This window comes from Ascaphus truei, chromosome 5 (assembly GCF_040206685.1).
Source record: "Ascaphus truei isolate aAscTru1 chromosome 5, aAscTru1.hap1, whole genome shotgun sequence".
Taxonomy (NCBI): domain Eukaryota; kingdom Metazoa; phylum Chordata; class Amphibia; order Anura; family Ascaphidae; genus Ascaphus; species Ascaphus truei.
This window is the reverse complement of record NC_134487.1, coordinates 102960893-102976091: the sequence shown is the minus strand read 5'-3', so window position 1 is coordinate 102976091 and position 15199 is coordinate 102960893. Positions and strand designations below refer to the sequence as shown.

Here is a 15199-nt window from a genome sequence, read left to right as displayed (position 1 = left end):
CCACAGAACGGTACTGTCTATTCGTTTGAGATATATCTATATCTATATATAGATATATATATAGATATACACACACACATATCATACATTGTATTATACAGTATGTGACACAGCCAATACAGGGATACCCAAAGTACATCGCCGACGCTATACAAGTAGCGGTAGTAAAATTTGATTATAATATTTTGAAGCAGTGGATTATGAAAGTCTGAAGTGGAAAAAAAAAAAGGGGGACGGGGGGGTAAATTACACAGTACAGTAACCAAACGACAAGGGCATTCTTATCCCATAGAGCTAGCAGTACAACTATTGTTAATGTGAGCTGGTTGAAACCTTTCCAATATGGTAAAGGAGGGAATTATCTGATGTTAACCCAATTACTTCAGTATTTTAATTCTAATACATCTTTAAGATGCTGTGCTGGCGAGATTTACACATGTTGTATAGCGGGCTCATCGATTTCGTACAGATCATAGTAATTGCAGGTGGCTAGTAAATCATGTAATTATCAGTCTCTGAGGTTTTATGGGGGCAAATCAGAAAAAATGTCCACGATGCTCAAAATGTCATATATAAAGCACATAAATGCACACACCAGTTCCTTGTTAGAGCATTCTGTGTGTTTGTACTCAAATGAAGTTTAAAAAATTGTTACCAAATAAGGTGTACAATCCAGGATTTTAACTCTGGTCTTTGGTATCTACCCAAAAGGTGACACTGCTCATTTGCATGTTACATAGTAGATGAGGTTGAAAAAAAGACATGTGTCCATCAAGTTCAACCTATGCTAAATTTAGACAACAGATACTTTATCCTATATCTATACTTAGTGATCCAGAGGAAGGCAAACAAAATATCTCATAAGGGGAAAAATAAATTCCTTCCTGACTCCAAGAATTGGCAATAGGATTACTCCCTGGATCAACATCCTTCCCATGTTTACTTATTTGGTATATCCCTGTATACCCTTCCTTTCTAAAAAGATATCCAACTTTTTTTGAACAAATCTATTGTATCTGCCATCACAGTCTCCGTGGGTAATGAATTGCACATTTTAACTGCCCTTACTGTAAAGAACCCTTTCCTTTGTTGCTGGTGAAATCTCCTTTCCTCCAACCTAAAGGGATGACCCCGAGTTCTTTGTACTGCCCTTGGGATGAAGAGTTCTTTTGAAAGCTGCTTGTACTGTTCCCAAATATATTTGGTACAGTATAAAGTTGTCATATCCCCTCTTAGATACCTCTTTTCTACTGTAAATAAATTTAGCTAGGCTCTCCTCATAAGTTAGATTGTCCATCCCCTTTATTAATTTGGTGGCTCTTCTCTGCACTCTCTCTAGTTCCATGTCTTTTCTAAGGAGTGGTGCCCAAAATTGTACTTCATATTCAAGGAGTTGTCTTACTAATGCTTTGTAAAAGGGGCATAATTATGTTTACTTCCCTTCCATCCATTGCCCGTTTGATGCAAGATAAGATCTTGTTTGCCTTTGCAGCTACCGCATGACTTTGGGCACTATTGCTAAGCCTGCTGTCTACAAGCACTCCTAAATCCTTCTCCATCAAGGATTCCCCCAATTTATCCCAATGTATTTTGTAAGGTGCCAGTTTATTCTGCCTTCCTAAATGTATAACCATACATTTACCTGCCCAAGTTTCCACCCCCCCCCCCCCCCCCCCCCCAAGTCCTTCGGCAGAGAAATTACATCCTGCTCTGATTCTACTACCTTACACAATTTAGTATCATCAGCAAAGATGGAGACTTTGCTCACGATGCTAGCCTCAAGATCATTAATAAACAGTTAAAAAGCAAGGGTCCCAGTACCGATCCCTGAGGTACTACACTCATGACCATAGCCCAACCTGAAAAAGTTCCATTTATGACAACTCTCTTGTCTATCCTTCAACCAGTTTTCAATCCATGGGCATATATTTTTACTGAGTCCAATTTGCTTTATTTTGTACACCAATCTCGTGTGGAACCGTATCAAAAGCCTTTGCAAAAGCCAAGTTGACCACATCAACTGCATTACCCTGATCTAAATTCCTACTTACCTCCTCAAAGAAACAAATAAGGTTAGTTTGGCAAGATCTATCCTTCATAAATCCATGCTGACTATTACTAATAATGTTGTTTTCCATTAGGTATTCCTGAAAATTATCCCGTATTAAACCTTCAAGTAGTTTCCCCACTTTCCCCACTATTGAAGTCAGGTCTGTAATTCCCCGGTTGTGATCTAGCTCCCTTTTTAAATATAGGCACCACATCTGCTTTACACCAATCTTGTGGTACTGAGCCTGTTGAAATGGAGTGCTTGAATATTAAATATAATGGTTTGGCTATTACTGAACTTAACTCCCTGAGAACTCTTGGATGTATGCCATCGGGGTCAGGTGTCTTATTTACATTAATTTTTTCAAGCCGCCTATGAACTTCTTCCTCAGTTATCCAATTGTTAATTAATATGGAGGTTGTGATTTCCTCCTGCGGCACTACTATTGAAATTAATTCTTCTATGGTAAAACACAGAGGCAAAGAATTAGTTTAATACCTCTGCTTTTTCCTTATCTCCAATAATATGCCTGCCCATCTCACACTGAAAGGGTCCTATATTTTCTTCTCATTTTTTGTTATTAAGGTACTTAAATAACATTTCAGGGTTGATCATACTTTCCATTGCAATCTTTTTTTCATAATCCATTTTTGCCAACTTAATTGCCCTTTTGTAATTTTTGTTACATTCCCCGTATTAAACCTTCAAATAGTTTCCCCACTTTCCCCACTATTGAAGTCAGGTCTGTAATTCCCCGGTTGTGATCTAGCTCCCTTTTTAAATATAGGCACTACATCTGCTGTACACCAATCTTGTGGTACTGAGCCTGTTGAAATGGAGTGCTTGAATATTAAATATAATGGTTTGGCTATTACTGAACTTAACTCCCTGAGAACTCTTGGATGTATACCATCGTGGTCAGGTGTCTTATTTACATTAATTTTTTCAAGCCGCCTATGAACTTCTTCCTCAGTTATCCAATTGTTAATTAATATGGAGGTTGTGATTTCCTCCTGCGGCACTACTATTGAAATTAATTCTTCTATAGTAAAACACAGAGGCAAAGAATTAGTGTAATACCTCTGCTTTTTCCTTATCTCCAATTATATGCCTGCCCATCTCACACTGAAAAAGTCCTATATTTTCTTCTCATTTTTTGTTATTAAGGTACTTAAATAACATTTCAGGGTTGATCTTACTTTCTATTGCAATCTTTTTTTCATAATCTATTTTTGCTAACTTAATTGCCCTTTTGTAATTTTTGTTACATTCCTTATAATTCAGATACAATGCCTCCGTCCCTTCTGACTTCAATAATGTAAAACGCTTGCCTTTTCTTGGCCATTTCCTCCCCTACCTGTTTATATAGCCACATTGGTTTTGACTTATTTCTTTTATACTTATTACCCAAGGGTATACACTGATAAGTGTGCTTTTCTAACAATGTTTTAAAGACTGCCCATTTATCTTCTACATTTTCCCCTGCAAAAGCATCATCCCAATGTATTACTTGTAGATTAGACCTCAGTTTATTAAAATCTGCCTTTCTAAAGTTTAAGATCTTTGTTGAACCCAAGTACTCTTTTTTGATAACTTATTTCAAATGAGACCATGTTATGATCACTGTTACCCAAATGTTCCAGGACTCGAATATTTGCTATTGCTTCTACTGTACATTGTTTGATATTACCAAATCCAGTACAGCCCCTCTCCTAGTTGGTTCCTCTATAATTTAGATCATATAATTGTCTTTAAGCACCCCCAAAAACCTGTTTCCTTTTGTTGTAATGCTAATCTCATTGCATGCCATTTGTATGTTAGGGGATAATGATGAAAATCAGGGTTGCAGACCTGTGAGACGTGAATGTGCTCACAAGTGATATTTTCATTTGCTGTACCTACCTAGCAAATCCTACAGCATAGTTAAGACAATCTGACAACACGGCCTGCCTCTCTTCATCTTGCTCCACCATCAGTTTGTCCAACAGAATTTTGAACTTTTCCATTAAGGGATTCAGCAGATTCCTCATTAGAATCAGTTTCCGATTTGCAGAATAATCACTGTTAACTATAAGTACTCCTGCAGTCTCATATATGAAGAGCTGGTCATCGCTGCTCAGTAAGGTCTGAAAACCATTTTCCTTGAGGGGAAAAAATAAATAAAAAAATATTAGCACAAATACAACTTTCATTTTACTTTATTTCTATAAAAGGTTTAAAAATGTGCAACCTCACTCAGCATCATAACTAAACTAGTATTGATCTAGTTACTTTGTCTGTCCCAAACAAACTGGGACACCAAATGGGGGTGAGGGGGGGAGGGGGGAAACACCCCGAAAAGCAAGAACAGAAACCACAGGTCTGCAAAGATGAAACTCGGAGTGGGTCTGAACTTCTGCTTTTCCCCCAACCTGTATGAAATAATAGGCATCACAGAGCTTTACTTTAGCAGATAAAGGAGCAAAAGAATCTTGGTAATTAAAGCAGCAAAACATGCAAGATGTTTTTTGTTTTTTTTAAGTAAATCAGTTTTGTAGCATTAGAGAAGTGACTGTTTTTTTGGTTTGTATTCAACTCAATGCCATTTTTAATGAGTTTTAAGGTTTAAAGCATTCTTTGATTGCTATAGCAGGTTTTAGGCCACCTCCCAAGAAGTGCACGATTTTGGCAATAAATTATTCCAAACAGGAAAGTGTTACAGTTTACAGCTCAAACTGCTGGGAACACTGTAACAATAGATAACCATTACCTTGGTTATGTACTGGTACAGTGTAGCTGTCGCGTTACACCTACTGAAGTTGGCATTATGTTGGGAAGAAATTCAGGATTTTGACAGATTTATAACAGGAGCCGTAAACGATTGGCAGCATAGGTAAGAACACACACACACACGTAGGAAACTTCTGCAGGGAGCTGGTATACAAGTCCCTCCCTTTCAATGCAGGGATAGTCTTCGCTTTCTCCCCTAGCTATAAACATAACATATACAATCATTACAGGGAGGGTATGATGTACCCACTGCCATTAGTGAAGTACAGGAGAAGAAAGTTATGGTAAGCTGAATACATTCTCTGTTTTCCTGTCCCCCACATGGCAATGTGCACTAATTGGGATATACCAAAGATCACCCAATGGGAAGGAAAATAAGACAAGAATACACAATGTTGTAGTTAACGGTTCAATCCGACTACAATCGCTTGCAGAATTCTCCTGCCAAAGCTTGCTTCAGCTGAGGCGTGTACGTCCGGCTTGTAGTATTTCACAAAGGTGTGAACGGCGACCAGCCTGCAGCTTTACTAATTTGCCTTGGAGATGCTTGGGCTTTGAATGCCCATGAGGTAGAAACTGCCCTGGTCAACTGTGCCTTTATTCCTCACAGGATCCATTTGCCTTTAAGGTTATTGGCAAGTTCGATACATGAAGTAATCCATCGTGAGAAGGTTGCCCTTGAGGCTCACTGTCCTCTTCTAGGATTGTTCGATTATAAATACAAGGATTTTCTGTATTTTTGAATTTGAGTATGTTTACCTTCAAACACCGTACTACATTTCAGTTATGTAGTCTCACCTCATTAGGATTCGGGCAGAATGATAGATTGATCTCTTGATTGAGGTGAAATGAGGACACGACTTTTGGTAGGAAACATGATACAGGTCTTAGGACTGCTTTGTCATGTTGAAAAACGAGAGAATGTTCTTTGCCCGAGAGCCTGCAATTCTTCCACTCTTCTTGAAGATGTAATTGCTACCAAACAATAATGTCTTCTTCAGGAATAGTCTTAACGTTATTTGCTGCACATGTTGAACAGGTAAAGATCTACTAGTGTCCAACACCAATGAAAGATCCTACTTTGATGCTATACATTTAATTTGAGGCCTCAGTCGCCTGACAGCCTGTAGAAATCTCAGCACTAATGATGCTATATCTTTTCTTAAAAAAGCGGACAAGGCTTTCTTAAACCCAGCCTGTAGAAATGCAACCAGGGTGACATAGTAAGGATTGAAACAGTCCATGCTCATATTCCTACCTCATTCCTGAAAACAGCGCCAGACATAATAGAGGAGGTTGACTATTTTCTGGCTTAGAGTTGATATTGCTCTGTCGGAACAGCGCTTTTACTTTAACGCTTGCCGCTCAACCTCTATGCTGCTAGGGCCAATTTCTTTGGTTCTGGGTGCTGTTTTGGTGCATGTTTCCGACGTTTAAGACAGTAGATCTAGTGGCATACTCACCAGATGGGGGGATCAGATCATCCTTGGCCAGGAAGGTATTATTGCTACTACCTTGGTTTTATATTTTCTTAGGATCTTTGCTATAAGAGGTATCAGTAGGAAAATGTTAGATTCAAGTTCCAATGGAACTTAAAGCGTCTACCTGGCTGACGAGATGGTGGGAGTACTTTGAGCAGAAATGTTCCTCCTTGTTTTGATGTGTTGCCATCAGATTTATTTGGGGTTGTCCCCACTGAACTATGAGCTGTTGAAATAGTTGCAAGTCCTGTTCCAATTCTCCCGAATGGGTGATGGTTCGGCTCAGAACATCAGCCATCGTATTATGGGGTCCGGCCGGGACTGACTTTCCAAAAAAAAAAGTGTTCAGCGCGAGTAAGATTTGATACTGCCAGAGCTCGAAGCTTTGCGCTTCCGAGTTTCCCCATTGCCTTGCAATGTATTTTACCATTGTGCGGTTGTTGGTTTCTATCCTTATATTTATGCCTTGAACTTGGTCTTGAAAAAACAGGAGGTTCTCTTTTTTAAAACGCAAGTAGCTAGCATATTTGCAGAGACGTTGCTGTAAGATTTTGGCAAAATTCCTTGTGCCACTGAAGACCCGTCTGTGCTCCCCAACCAGAGTTGCTGGCATCTGGGGTGACCGTTGAAGCAGGTTTCTTCATGGATAGAAAATGTGTTCTCTAGTTTCTGCTGATTCTCCCAACATTTGAAATCCCACTTTGTTGAGGGATAGACACACACCGTGGTGTAAGGATCTTGGATCTGTGTTCCATTGATCAAGCATATTTCTCTCTGGTGTGGCCTTACGTGGAGTCTGGCCCACTGTAAAACGTTTAGCGTTGAAGCGAATTTCCCCAGCAAGGTCATGCACACATTTTCTGAGGCCGGACTTAATCTTCTTTGCTTTGTAGTTTGTATTGCCGATTGCTTCATTTTTTTAGGGGGTTATAGACCCTTCAGTGTTCCATTTGGAATATGACTCCCATGAACCTTGGGGATGGAGATAGAATTAAATAACTCTTACAGGAGTTTATTATCCATGCGTGCCACTCCAGGAACACAATCCCTTTCTGCATAGGATGCATCAGAATATCTTTGCTGAGATTTATCAGTCGTGTGTCTAATGAGAAGGATAGATCTGAATTCCTTTTCCCCCCCCCCCCCTGAATTTGGGGACTAAAGTAACCAACACCGTGGTGAAGATTCTGGGCTTGACCTCTTGAATTACGTTGTTCAAGACTTTTGCTTCTTGGAGGAAATTGGATTTCATGGATCCTTTAACTGATTCTGTCTTGTATAAATATAAATTTCTTTAAGGGTTGTGCCTATACAGAAGCGAACTGAGGCCTCTTCCTCCGACCGCATACTGGAAGGCTCGCCTAGGTTAATGCGAATTTGCCTCTCCTTAAAAAAATCCTCATTAGGGCTACAATAAAGGCTTTGACCCCTCTCGATATTTGTTGTTGAGCCAAAAGCCTTTTTGCTTCTCTATAAGGCATTGTCTTGCCGAGGCATAAATAATTTTCACTTTCTTCTTTCATGGGGGAAAAAGGGCACTTGCCCCCTGATAACTTAGCTATTATGGGGTCTAGTTTTCTCTTAAACAGAAATTTACCTTCGTAGGGAAGATAACAAGTTGTTCTTGCAGGTCGAATAGCGCTCTTCTTGCTGTCACTGTCATGCTTCTTGCCGAGAGGCGCACTACGTCCAGCGATGCTTCTGCTATATAGGCCGGTCATCCTCTTGATTTCCGTTGATGCAGATAGAATTGAGGTTCTCCTGACACCGCTTCCAGATTGCCTAGCAACATTCTTATGGCTCTCACAAATAATGCTGTTGCTACTATAGGCTTGCAAGCAAGACACGCTGCCAGAAAGGATTTCTTCAGGACACTCCACCCCTAGAGTCCAATGTGTCACTCACGAAACACCACTGCGTCTTCCACTGGTATTGTAGTCTTTCCTGCAATACGGGTGATTGCAGCGTTCACCTTCAAGGAATTTTCCCAACTGTGAAAAGAAGGGACACATCTTGGAAAGCATCTCTGGGTGACCAATTTCTCATCAGGCCGATTCCATTCAGTTCCCATGATCAGATGAATCACAATACTTTCCTTCCAGGTACTACTATAGCACGTCAGACTTCTCTGATGAAGATGCTCCTCCTCAATCCAGGCTTGTTTGGGACCTTGATCTCTACTGGGTCTGTTTAGCCATTATGTAAGATACCATTTCTTTTATCCAGGATAGGAGTAGAAATCTGGTCATTGGGCCCATGGCCGCAGACTTAAACACCCATTGTATATTTTCTTTGAATGGAGCACTGCCTTACGAGAAGACGCTCATATCCTGGCTTACTGCAAGCTGCACATATCCTGGCTTATTAGCCACCTTCCTCTCCCTGAGCCCAGGGGTACTGCATCAAAGATAGAGCATATAAACAACTAATTTTCACTCCTTTGTTAGTCACTCTCTTTTGTATTACAATCATTTTACTATACACGGACTCGTAAAAGTTTTGGGAAGTGACCCGTTGCTTTATTCAGCTTCTATAATCATTTTGTGAGAAATAGCAATCTCCTTAGTCCTCAGAAGCGCTTCAGGAAGATCAGGCACCATTAGATGGAATTTCCCCTTCGACTATGGTGGTGGTGTCCGTTGGTGCCATCGCGCGTGATGTTAGAGCATCATTGTTGCTTTAAGGGGATGAGAAGGCACGCGCGCACACACTGTCTGCTTCTCTTCTTCCTGCTCAAAGGGATCCATGGTATCTTACCAACCATGCGTTAAAAACCAACACATTCCCAGCTAGCTCAAACTCCCACACCCAACACATCATCAATATATATTTATGTCAACAAGAGAGCTACTGAGCGTGGCAATTGTATATGACAAGAGACAGGGGTGCCCAATGCTACATCCCATTGACAAAACATATATGGTAAAAAGATTAAAGTAAAATACTTCAATAATAATAATAATAAATACTTGGTTATTTAGTTAACCCTTTGGCCAAAGCGTCATAAGCCTGCATACCAACGCCACGGTATAACCAAATGAATGCAGGTCCTACACTACACTGTGAATACTTCCTTTTACCTCTGCAAGAGGGGAAGAACCATTCTTGTTCCAGCAGCAAATGAAAAGACCTCCCAAGTTAAAAAGGTGAAGGAGGAGGAGTGAGCTCTGGGGGGAGGCGCCACCAGCCTCCAAACAACTGCTACCAGTCAGAAAGGACCTATAAAAAAAAAGAGACTCGAAAGGGAGGGGCTAATATACTAGGTCCCTGCAGAAGAGTTTCCTGACCGAACTATGCTGAGGGAGGAGCCAATACCAATTGATACCCACTTATGTGGGGAAAAGGAAAATATATTAACCTGTGACAATCATGTAAAACAAATTCATATAAATACTGTACCGAGTCAATTTATATTGGCGGTCACTAAACAAAAAAAAAAAAAAAGGCCTAAAAAGGTTTTGATGCATTGTAGTTAAAAAGTGTCATTATTCAATACACTGTTACGATATTTCTGGATGGCATGTTAAAGGATAGGCAGTAGTGTATTTTGAAGTTACAACAAAAAAATAAAATAAAAAAAAAAAACACTTTGCTCTTTCAGTTACAAAATATTTGGAAATAATTACAGTATCCCATCTACTAACTTCTGAGTTTAGCATGTATGCCTTTTAACATAGTAGAAGAGGTTGCAAAATCCAAAAGTGAAGAAGGTAAACACAACAAAAAGATGTGGGGTAATGTCAAGATTAGGAAGTTATAAATAACAGTATCAGTACATTGTACCCAAGGTCCACTAGGCTGGCATGCCAATCAACAAGAAAAATAGGAGAGAAGCTCTGATGCCAGCAAATAATGCAGAGATACCATTTGCACACATGCGGTTACATCTTGAGAAGGCAGGAGCTGAACCACAATCTTTTAGAGACAAAGGTTGCTTGATCATAAAGACAGAACTTGATACATCGTGGACATCTTATCTTGCTCATCGATTACGTTTCTTATGGAGGGGGGGCAAGCAGGACCCTAACATCACAAACCGGGCACCTCAACAAGACCGTGACTTTACTAGACAATAGTGATGCCTTCCTTCTCTTGCTAGGCTGCTGTGGTCCATGAAGACACACATGGGTAGGATTGTCAGAGGAATGGAAAGGCAATCCAGAGACTGCAGAAATCTAGCATTATTGGCCAGTCAAATGTCGCTGGACGAAAGCATCATGATGGCATCTGTTTTTTTTTTTAGTTAAACCTCCAAAATGTGTCAGACGCACACATAGCATTTTTGCTAGCCAAGCATATGCAATTGAATTCTTCGTTATTCGGCAGAAGACAGAGGCACAACATTTCGGGGTTCATATCACCTTGGGCGTGATATCTGAAGTGATTCTGAATAAAGAAGGATTATTCATGCATATGTGAGAGTAGCAGAAATGTTATGGGAGTGTGACGGACATATACTGGTTTGCTGTTAATGAAAGTATGTAGAAGGAATCCCTCGAGTCTACCCTGTGAGTAAATTAATTCATTTTTCACAGCCTCATACAAAGACTGGATTGTGCTTTACTTAAACCTCCCTCTAATTCACTGATCTGAAAAAAAGTCCTCTCTTAAATTGCTAACACAATGAGATGCCCAAATAGAAGCTAGATATAAAATCAGGAACTTGTGAAAATCAGTAAAAGTATTACATTTATAATAATAATATTTCTGGCCAACAATGCATATGGTGCCTCAGTACACAAAGCACTTAAAAATCATGTTCTGAGAGAAAGAAAAAACAAAACAATATAACTAGAATGTCAAACATTTTAATTTACAAAACAGGATAGAGAAAGGTCATTTTTGATATAAACCACCTCTCTGGAACAAATTATTACTCACCGGTGGAGATAACTCAAGCAGATCCTGTATTCTACTCAGAATGTCTTCAACAAAGGCATTCATATGTTTACTAGGTTAAATGAGAAAATATGTAGTTATTTTCCAGGAAACAAATTATATACTGCAATACATTGCATTTAAAATGTAGTGAGTCCCACAGCAAATTGGTTATTAACCAGTCAGTAATTTGCCTTTTGCCGCTTTACATTGGCTAAGTATTCTCATTTCTAGAGCATGTGATTGCCCAGATGAAATAGATTTGAAATATGTGAGCAGTAATATGTAATTACATTTGGTAAATCCCTTGTGACATTGTCTGAACTTTTTAAAGTTATACATTAAACGTAATGGAGAACAATGTGCTATCAATGGCGCTTAAGTCTAATAAGTGCAATTATAAATTGGGAACAATAAGTGACCAGATAGTGAATATAAGCACTAATTGGCTTAAAAGCGAACTACAAGTGTAGTAAAAAAAACACCTATTGCAAACTAATAATGAAGATGTATGTTGATTGCAGCTCAATCCTTAGGTGGATTGCGTTCTCTCAATCCTAATTATGTAGATTTCCAGGTCAGTAGCGCTGTATCGGCGTCCCCTCAGCTCAAACAGCTCATGTTGAGGTTTACGAAGTCCTGTGTAAACCTCAACATGACCACCCAATGAAATCAGACCATACAGTATTTATTAAATGGTAGGATGTGTGCTAAGAATACTCCTGATGAAACCTCTGGTAGGTGAAACGCGTAAAGCTGCTGTGTGAACCGAGAGAGGGGACGCCGATACAGCGCTGCTGATATCACCGCGATCATCCGGGAATTCAACCCGGAAGTGAGTGACGCTGAGTACACGGAGCAGAGGGGCTGAGAGTGCGCCAGCTGTTCCTCTTGCCTTGTGTGGCTAAAACGCTTTTAAAGAATTGACACCATGTGAGTGCGCACTTTTTATATGTTCCTATTGATAAAATCTATTACTGTCTGCACTATAGGGTCCTCAACCTTTAATTTACTAAGGTGCTTCATACACAAAATCAACCAGAGTTTATCGCCATACATCATTGCCACTGATTTGGTAATTTTCTTGTTTGTTGAAGAGCGTGTATGCGGATTGCATTGATATGATATGATAAAGAAGCATACACCACAGTTGCATTCACACTGCCTGACAATTTCATGAGCCATTTAACTGGTACAAAAAACGAAATAGGTTCTCTTTCTTCCAGTTCTCTCACAATGTCTGAGGGATGGTTGGCTTCTGCTCAGTCAAGGGAAACCAAAGACTTTGTCAGCGGGTTCCTCACCACCAAGTGAAAAGCAGGGACAAGGACGTGGTAAGGCATTAACAATGACTAGTCTTGCACATGCACTGAGGGAGCAAAGTGCCTACATACACAGCGTGATGCTGCAGTGGCAATCTCAAGAGTGCAGAACAGGCAAAAAAGTTAAGGCAGAATACAGGCATACCCCGCATTAACGTACGCAATGGGACCGGAGCATGTATGTAAAGCGAAAATGTACTTAAAGTGAAGCACTACCTTTTTCCCACTTATCGATGCATGTTCTGTACTGCAATCGTCATATACGTGCACAACTGATGTAAATAACGCATGTGTAACAGGCTCTATAGTCTCCCCGCTTGCGCACAGCTTGGGTACAGGTAGGGAGCTGGTATTGCTGTTCAGGAAGTGCTGACAGGCGCATGCGCGAGCTGCCGTTTGCCTATTGAGCGAGATGTACTTACTCGCGAGTGTACTTAAAGTGAGTGTCCTTAAACCAGGATATGCCTGTACTGCAGCAAAAGTAATCTTTGTGGAAGTATGACTGGTTAGAAATAATGGGAGAATTTATCATCCTCTGAATTTTATCAGTTTACAAAGTGTGGATCAGAGCTGCTAACTCCTTCAGGATGCAAGAGAGATAACAGCAACAGCAGACACCATAAAATTGTTTAGAGATGACTCAGGGGTTTAGGTTACATCATGCAGTGAAGTTAATGTTTTATCTGCTTTGTGACAGACACCATCAAAATCCTCTTTATTGGCATACATCACCCTCTAACAGATCATGGAGTTAATACAGCAAAAGCGTGTCTGATAGTCATGCATTGACATACATTAGTTAATTTGTGAAATATACAAAGTATAATGCATTGCAAGCAAGTCTTTAGTAGAGATGGGAGGATTTTCCACCAAAATCCAAATCTGCCTCGGATTGGCCAGTTACGTTCATCCACGGATCAGTCTCAAAATGGCAGATGTGTGGTTTTTAAAATTATTATTTTTTTACCATCAGTAAAAATCCAACCAACTCATTGCAAAAATTGGAGCGGATACCTCTGAATCTGTCAGTGGATTCAATCCAAGTTTGGATTCGAGAGGGAGGAGGCGGCGTTAAATTCAGTAGTGTCTCCAGTTGCCTATGATCAGAAAGAACCATACATGAGGTACCCTTGGAGATATGCAAAGTATATTTAAAGGCGTCACATCTCACACTTCCTAAAAGGATTTCCATAAGAAACGTATTGAGTTAGCACACGTAAGGCACCTAGTGACTGGAATGGTGTACTGGTGTCTGACCCAACTGGAGTAGAACTCACAACCACTGCTTTTATAGGCAGCAACTCTAGCAGTGTGAGCTAACCCATCTGCTTGGTATCCCCACTGTAACTGTCTATTAGCATATCTCCAAGGGATATCTATTTTATTGATTGTATCCTTGAAAGAACTTCAAGCACAAAGTAATATGTACTGAGGGCTAGGAGTTAGAGGCGAAGTGAGATTAAATAAAAAACACAGGTGGACAGACAGGACAGACATCAAATAACGCAGATGCGGAGAAAAAGTAATATAATAAAGTGACCTGGTGACATGAGTTAGAACTTCATATTCATATCTTATAAAGACAGTGGGCCAGATTTACAAAGCAGTGTTCTGCAATAAGACACATTTGGTGCTGGAATAAATTACAGTCTATTCAAATAAATCGACTGTAAGGTTTCTTCCCGTCTCATAACCAATGACTGCTTATTGTTATTGGTATGATGGATCTTTAAACGAGAAGAGGGATAAGTCCTTTCTACAGGTATGAGCACTCAGTGAGAAGTAGAGCTCAAAAGTATGCTATGACAACAGTGCTAGCCATCAGCTGGTTTAGCTCACACTGCTAGAGCGGTTATCCTGAATAACACACATTGATTGTGTGGGCTCTAATCCTGTTGGGTCAGACAATAATATACCATTGCAGTCACTAGGAACCTAGGCTTGCTAACTCAATATAGTTCTTAAGGAAATCCTTTTAGGACGTGTGGGATGCGACTACTTTAAAACGTACTTTGCATAGACATTAGCATATCTCCCAGGGTATCTCTTGTGTGCTCCTTTTTGAGCACAAGCATCTCTCCAAGTTATTTGGAGGGAGGTTTGAGGGGATATATATACACAACAATGACACTACTAAATTGAACTCTTCAGTCCCCTGAACTCTGATTCAAGACAGAATCCGACTGGATTGGATCCAATTATTGTTTGAGGCATCGCTTGGATTTTTTAGTACCCAATCCGCAGACGGATTTTGGTAAAACCAGCCGCGGAAATCTGCGGATCGGATTCAGATAAGTCTGCCTATCTCGTCTTCAGCACCAATAGAAATGAATTCCTGACACTTACTGTAGAAACTTGACGAATCTTGAAAAAAGATATGTTGTTCGACTACGGACTTTGGGACTGGGATGTCGCAGACCTCTGTGATCCAAGAACGCCATCTGAGGAAGAAAAAAAAAGAAGAGAGATCTATACAACTCTCTGCATACCAGATTCATTGGTATTGGAACATATACAGTTCCAACAGCATAAAATTAAATGGGACCATTCATCTATTCCAACACTAACATATCAACTTGTAGAGTTACATGAAAAAATCCCCACAAAGTATTAGTGGAGGTCTTCCCTTCATACACCGAAACCCCTAGTAAAATTACCAGGATAAAATCTTTTTCTGTCCAAATCCACCAGGGTAGCTC

The 15199-nt window shown here is 40.0% G+C and overlaps 1 protein-coding gene across 1 annotated transcript in view; it reads right to left on the bottom strand.

Annotated features, from left to right (window-relative positions):
• The window catches only part of XPOT (exportin for tRNA), a 44469-nt gene that overhangs the window by 7144 nt on the left and 22126 nt on the right, over positions 1-15199 (bottom strand). The window contains exons 15-17 of the mRNA XM_075600366.1: positions 14847-14941; positions 11182-11251; positions 3953-4191 (exon numbers count right to left, since the gene is read on the bottom strand). Of these exons, the coding sequence (XP_075456481.1) occupies positions 3953-4191; positions 11182-11251; positions 14847-14941 (404 nt within the window). The remainder of the gene's footprint in view (positions 1-3952; positions 4192-11181; positions 11252-14846; positions 14942-15199) is intronic.